Source organism: Pithys albifrons, chromosome Z, assembly GCF_047495875.1.
Source record: "Pithys albifrons albifrons isolate INPA30051 chromosome Z, PitAlb_v1, whole genome shotgun sequence".
Taxonomy (NCBI): Eukaryota; Metazoa; Chordata; class Aves; order Passeriformes; family Thamnophilidae; genus Pithys; species Pithys albifrons.
In genome coordinates this window covers 84,357-91,014 of record NC_092497.1, presented here as the reverse complement: position 1 = coordinate 91,014, position 6,658 = coordinate 84,357, and the positions used below count along the sequence as shown (strand labels likewise).

General features: G+C 68.8%; 1 protein-coding gene across 1 annotated transcript; it reads left to right on the top strand.

Annotated features, from left to right (window-relative positions):
* The first annotated feature begins 770 nt into the window (after positions 1-770).
* Positions 771-1,535, top strand: LOC139684607 (uncharacterized protein DKFZp434B061-like). Its single transcript, XM_071580718.1, has one exon. The coding sequence runs from the start codon at positions 771-773 to the stop codon at positions 1,533-1,535; it is 765 nt and encodes a 254-aa protein (XP_071436819.1).
* The last annotated feature ends 5,123 nt before the right edge of the window (positions 1,536-6,658 follow it).

Here is a 6,658-nt window from a genome sequence, read left to right as displayed (position 1 = left end):
CTCGGGAGGCTGCCCAGGGGAACCCTCTTCCCCGGAGCGTGAAGCGTTGCCAATTGGGAGGCCGCCTGGGGGAAAACCTTTTCCCGGTGCCCAAAGTGTCAACCTTTCGGGAGTTTGCCCGGGGGAACCCCCTTCCCCTGTGCCCGAAGTGACGCCCCTCGTGAGTCCGCCTGGGGGAACCCCCTTCCCCGGTGCCCGAAGTGTTGTACCACAGTAGGCTGCCCGGGGGTTCCCCCTTTTCCTGGTGCCCGAAGTGTCGCCTCTTGTGAGGCCGCCCGGGGGACCCCCCTTTCCCCGTGCATGAAGTGTCGCTCTTCGAAAAGCCATACGGGGGAACCCCCTTCCCCGGAGCCCAAAGTGTCGACCCTCGGAAGGCTGCCAGGGGATCCCCCTTTCCCTGAGCTCGAAGTGTCGCCCCGCGGGAGGCCACCCGGGGGACCCCTCTTTCCCGGTGCCCTAAATGTCACCCCTCAAGAGGCTGCCCGGGGGACCCCCCTTCCACAGTGCCTGAAGAGTCGCACCACTGTCGGCTTCCCAGGGGAACCCTCTTTCCCAGTACCGAAGTGTCGCCCCTCGGGAGGCCGCCTGGAGGACCCGCCTTCCCCGGTGCCCAAAGTGTCGCACCTCGGAAGGCCGCCCAGCGGACCCGCCTTCCCAAGTGCCCGAAGTGTCGCACCACATTAGGCGTCCCGGGAAACTCCACTTTCCCAGTGCCCGAAATGTTGCCCCTCGGGAGCTCCCGCAGGGGAACCCTTCTTCCGGTGCCCGAAATGTCGCCCCCGGGAGCCCCCGCCGGGGACCCCCCCTGCGTGCCCGAAATGTCGCCCCCCCGAAAACTCCTATTGGGGAGCCCCGGTGCTGAAAATGTGGGCCCTCGGGAACCCCCCTTTGGGGACCTGGGTGCCCAAAACGTAGTCCCTCGGGAATCTCCCTTGGGGACCCCCAGTGCTAAATGTCCCTCGGGAGCCCCACTTGGGGATCCCCAGTGCCCAAAAGGTCGTCCCTCGGAAACCTCCTATTGGGGACTCCCGGTGCCAAAAATGTTTGCCCTCGGGAACCCCCCTTGGGCACCCCCGGTGCCCAAAGCGCCCACACTCAGCCAGCCCCCCCTTTTGGGACCGCCGGCGCCCGAGGCGTCGCCCCACGGCAACCACGCCTCGGTAACCCCGGCGCCGGAGACGTCGTCGCCCCTCGACAACCCACCCTTTGGGACCCCTGGCGCCCAAGGCGACGCCCCTCGGCAACCCCCTCTTGGGGACTTTCATCGCCCAAGGGCTCGCCCCTCGGCAACCCCTCCTTTTGGGACCCCCCAGCGCCTGTGGCGTCGCTCCTTGGCAATCCCCACTTGGGGACCCCCGGCGCCCGAAGCACCGCCCCTCGGCCAGCCCTGCCTTGGGGACCCCCGGCGCCCGAGGCTCCGCCCCTCGGCCAGGCCCGCCTTGGGGTCCCGAGGCGCCCGAGGCGCCGCCTCTTGGCAACCCCTCCATGGGGACCCCCGGCGCCCGAGGGCTCGCCACTCTGTAACCCCCCCATGAGGACCCAAAGCCCCCAAGAGCTTGTCCCATGGCAACCCCCCCTTGGGGAACCCCAGTGCCCGAGGCGTTGTCCCTTGGCAACCCCACCTTGGGGACCCCGGGCGCCCGAGGCGTCGACTCTCGGCAACCCCCCCGTGGGGACCCCCGGCGCCCGAGGCGTTGCCCCTCGGCAACCCCCCCATGGGGACCCCCAGCCCCCGAGGGCTCGTCCCACAGCAACCCCCGTTGGGGAACCCCAGTGCCCAAGGCGTCGCCCCTCGGACACCCCCTTGTGAAGCCCCGGCGCCCAAGGTGTCGACCCTCGGCAACCCCCCCTTGGGGACCCCCGGCGCCCGAGTTTTCGCCTCTTGGCAACGCCCCCTTGGGGATCACTGGCGCTTGAGGCGTTGCCACTCGGGAACACCCCCTTGGGGACCCTCGCCGCCCGAGGTGTCGCCCCTTGGCAACGCCCCCTTGGGGATCACTGGCGCCCGAGGCGTCGCGACTCGGTAACCCCGCCTTGGGGACCCCCGGCGCCCCTCTCTGGGTCCCGAAATTTCACCTCCTGGAAGGCCCCACTGGGGCCCATCACCCCCGGGGCCGGAAATGTCGCCTCCCGGGAGCCCTTGTCAGGGATCTCCCATCCCGGTGTCCAAAATGTCGCCCCCCTGGAGCCCTCGCCAGGGACCCCCCTGTCGGTGCCCGGAGTCTCGCCCCGCGGGAGCCCCTAGTCGGGTACCCCTCCCCCACTGACCGGAATATCTCCCACCAGGAACCCCCGACCGGTGACCCCCTCCCCGGTGCCCAGAATGTCGCCCCCCCAGGAACCCCCCATCGGGGACTACCCCCGGTGTTCGGAATGTCGACCCCCGGTAACCCCCCGCTGGGGACCCCGCCCCGGTGCCCGGAATGTCGCCCCCCCGGGAACCCTCCACCGGGGACCCCCTTTCTGGTGCCTGGAATGTCGCCTCTCGGGAGGCCGATCGGAGGACCACCCTTCCACAGTGTCCGAAGTGTCGCAGCCAGTAGGCTGCCTGCGGGACCCCCCTTTCCCAGTGCCTGAAGTGTCGCCCCTCGGGAGGCCACCCGGGGGACCCGCCTTTCCCGGTACCCAAAGTGTCGCCCCTCGGGAGGCTGCCCGGTGGACCCCCTTTCCCCAGTGCCTGAAGAGTCGCCCCTTGGGAGGCCACCCAGGGGACCCCCCTTTCCCTGAGCACGAAGTGTCGCCTTGTGGGAGGCCGCCCGGGGGACCCCCACTTTCCTGGTGCCTCAAGTGTTGCCCCTCGGGAGGCCGCCCAAGGGACCCCTCTTCCCCTGTGCCCAAAGTGTCGCCTCTTGGGAGGCCACCCGGGGAAACCCCCTTCCCTGGAGCCCGAAGTGTCGCCCCTTGGGACGCCTACCGGGGGAACCCCCTTTCCCTGAGCATGAAGTTTTAAATTTCGGGAGGCCGCCCAAGAGACTCCCCTTTCCCTGAGAGCAAAGTGCCACCTCTAGGGAGGCCGCCAGGGGGAAACCCCTTCCCTGGTGCCCAAAGTGTCGCCTCTCAGGAGGCCGCCCAGAGAAGCCCCTTCCCCGGTGCCCAAAGTGTTGCACCTCGGGAGGCCGACTGGGGGAACCCCCTTCCCTGGTGCCTGAAGTGTTGTCCCTTGGGAGGCCGACTGGGGGAACCCCCTTCCTCGGTACCCGAAGTGTTACCTTTCGGGTGGCCGCCCAAGGCAACCCTCTTCCCCAGTACCTGAAATGTCGCCCCCGGGGAGGCCGCCAGGGGGAACCCCCTTCCCCAGTGCCCGACCTGTCGCCCCTTGGGAGGCCGCCCAGGGGAACCCCCTTCCCCGGTTCTCAAAGTGTCGCCCCTCGGGATGCCGCCCGGGGGAGCCCCCATCCCCTATGCCTGAAGTGTCGCCCCTCGGGAGGCCGCCCGGGGGAGCTCCCTTTCTCTGAGACCGAATTGTCGCCCATCGAGAGGCTGCCCAGGGGAACCCCCTTCCCCAGTGCCTGTAATATCGCCACTCGGGAGGCCGTCCGGGGGAACCCCCTTCCCTACTGCTTGAAGTGTCGCCCCTTGGGAGGCCCCCCAAGGGGAACCCCCTTCCCTGGTGCCCTAAGTGTCGCACCTTGGAGGTCACCCGGGGGTACCCCCTTCCTGGGTGCCTGAAATCTCCCCCTCGGGAGGCTGCTCGGGGAACCCCCCTTCCCCCGTTCCCAAAATGTCGCCCCTGAGGGGCCGTCCGGAGAACCCCCTTCCCGAGTGCCTGAAGTGTCGCCCCTCGGGAAGCCGCCCGGAGGACCCCCATTTCCCGGTGCCCGAAGTGTCGCCCCTCGGGAGGCTGCCCGGGGGACCCCCCTTGCCTGGTGCTCAAAGTGTCACCCCTCAGGACGCCGCCTGGGGGAACCCCCTTCCCCAGTACCCAAAGTGTAGACCCTCGGGAGGCCGCCCGGGGGAGCCCCCTTTCCCTGAGACCGAAGTGTCCCCCCTCAGTAGGCTGCCCGGGGTAACCCACTTCCCCGGAGCCCGAAGTGTCACCCATTGGGACGCCTCCCAGGGGAACCCCCTTTCCCTGAGCCTGAAGTGTCAACTTTCGGGAGGCCTCCCAAGAGACCCCCCTTTCCCTGAGAGCGAAGTGGCGCATCTAGGGAGGCCGAAAGGGGAAGCCCCTTTTTCAGTGCCCGAAGTGTTGCCCCTCGTGAGGCCGCCCGAGGGACGCCCCTTCATTGGTGCCCGAAGTGTCACCCCTCGGGAGGCCGCCCGGGGGACCCCTCTTCCCCAGTGCCCAAAGTGTTGCCTCTCGGGAGGCCCCCCAGGGGAACCCCCTTCCCCGGTGCCCTAAGTGTCGCCCCTCGGGAGGCCGCCAGGGCGACCCCCCTTCCCCGATGCCCGAAGTGTCGCACCACAGTAGGCCGACGGGGGGACCCCCCTTCCTCGGTGCCCGAAGTGTAGCCAATGGGAGGCCGCACGATGGACCCTCCTTCCCCAGTTCCCGAAGTGTCGCACAACAGGAGTGCGCCGGGGCACTGCCCTTTCCCAATGCTTGAAGTGTCGCACCTTGGGAGGCTGCCCAGGGGAACCCCCTTTCCCAGTACCTGAAGTGTTGCCTCTTGGGAGGCCGCCCAGGGGACCCCCATTTTCCGGTGCCCGAAGTGTCGCCCCTCGGGAGGCCAACCGGAGGACCCCCTTTCCCGGTACCCGAAGTGTTACCCTTCGGGAGGTCGCCCAGGGGAACCTCCTTCCCCGGTATCCGAAGTGTCACCCCTCGGGAGGCCGCCGGGGGAACCACCTTCCCGGTGCCAGAAGTGTCGCCCCTCGAGATGCCGCCAGGGGTAACCCCTTCCTTGGTGCCCAAAGTGCCTCCCCTCGGGAGGCCGTCCGGAGGAATCGCCTTCCCCACTGCCCGAAGTGTTGACCCTTCGGGAGGCCCCCCAGGGGAACCCCCTTCCCCGGTGCCCTAAGTGTCGCCCCTCGGGAGGCCGACCGGGGAAACTCCCTTCCCCGGTGCCCAAAGTGTCGCCCCTCAGGAGGCCGACCGGGGGAACTCCCTTCCTTGGTGCCCAAAGTGTCGCCCCTCGGGAGGCCGCCCGGGTGAACCCGTTTCCTGGTGCAAGTAGTGTCACTCCTCGGGAGGCCGCCCGGGTGAGCCCCCTTCCCCGGTGCCCGAAGTGTCGCACCACAGTAGGCCGACGGGGGGACCCCTCATTCCCGGCGCCCGAAGTGTGGCCCCTCGGGAGTCCTCCTGGGGGACCCCCCTTCCTCGGTGCCCGAAGTGTAGCCAATGGGAGGCCGCACGATGGACCCTCCTTCCCCAGTTCCCGAAGTGTCGCACAACAGGAGTGTGCCGGGGCACTGCCCTTTCCCAATGCCTGAAGTGTCGCACCTTGGGAGGCCGCCCAGGGGAACCCCCTTTCCCAGTACCTGAAGTGTTGCCTCTTGGGAGGCCGCCCAGGGGAACCCCCTTCCCCGGTGCCCCAAGTGTTGCACCTCGGGAGGCCACCCGGGGGAAACCCCTTTCCCGGTGCCCGAAGTGCTGCCCCTCGTGAGGCCGCCCGGGGGAAGCCCCTTCCTTGGTGCCCGAAGTGTCCCCCTCGGGAGGCCGCCTAGGGAACCCCCCTTCCCTTGTGCCCAAAGTGTCTCCCTCAGGAAGGCCGCCAGGGGGAGCCTCCTTTCATGGTGTCTGAAGTGTCGCCCCTCGGCAGGCCGCCGGGGGGACCCTCCTTCTCCACTGCCTAAAGTGTCGCCCCTCGAGAGGCCGCCCAGGAGACCCCCCTTTCCCGTTGCCCGGAGTGTTGCCACTGAGGGGCCGCCCTGGGGACCCCCTTTTCCCAGTGCGTGAAGTGTCACCCTTTGGAAGGCCGCCAGGGGGACCACCCTTTCCTGGTGTCTGAAGTGTCGCCCCTCGGGAGGCCACCCGGGGGAACCCCCTTCCCCGGTGCCCAAAGTGTCGCACCACTGTAGGCTGCCCAGGGGAACCCTCTTTCCCAGTACCGAAGTGTCGTCCCTCAGGAGGCCGCCCGGGGGACCCCCTTTTCCTGGTGCCCAAAGTGTCACGCCTCAGAAGGCCGCCCAGCGGACACCCCTTCCCAAGTGCCTGAAGCATCGCACCACAGTAGGCTGACCGGGAAACTCCCCTGTCCCAGTGCCCGAAGTGTCGCCCCTCGGGAGGCCGGCCGGGGGACACCCCTTCCCCAGTGCCCGAAGTGTTGCACCACAGTAGGCTGTCCGGGGCACACCCCTTTCCCGATGCCCAAAGTGTCGCCCTTCGGGAGGCCGCCGGGGGGAACCCTCTTCCATGGTGCTAAAAGTGTCGCTCCTCGAGATGCCGCCAGGGGGAGCCCCCATTTCCTGAGACCGAAGTGTCGCCCCTCAGGAGGCCGCCCAGGGGATCCCCCTTCTCCTGTGCCTGAAGTGTCGCCTCTCAAGAGGCCGCCTGGGGGAACCCTCTTCCATGGTGCTCGAAGTGTTGCCCCTCGGGAGGCCGCCCGGGGGAACCCCCTTCCCCAGTTCCCAAAGTGTCCCCCATCGGGGGGCCGCCCGGGGGAACCCCCTTCCCTCGGTTCTCGAAGTGTCGGCCCTCGGGATGCCGCCCGGGAGAGCCCCCTTCCCCAGTGCCCGAAGGGTCGCTCCTCGGGAAACCGCCCGAGGGAGCCCCCTT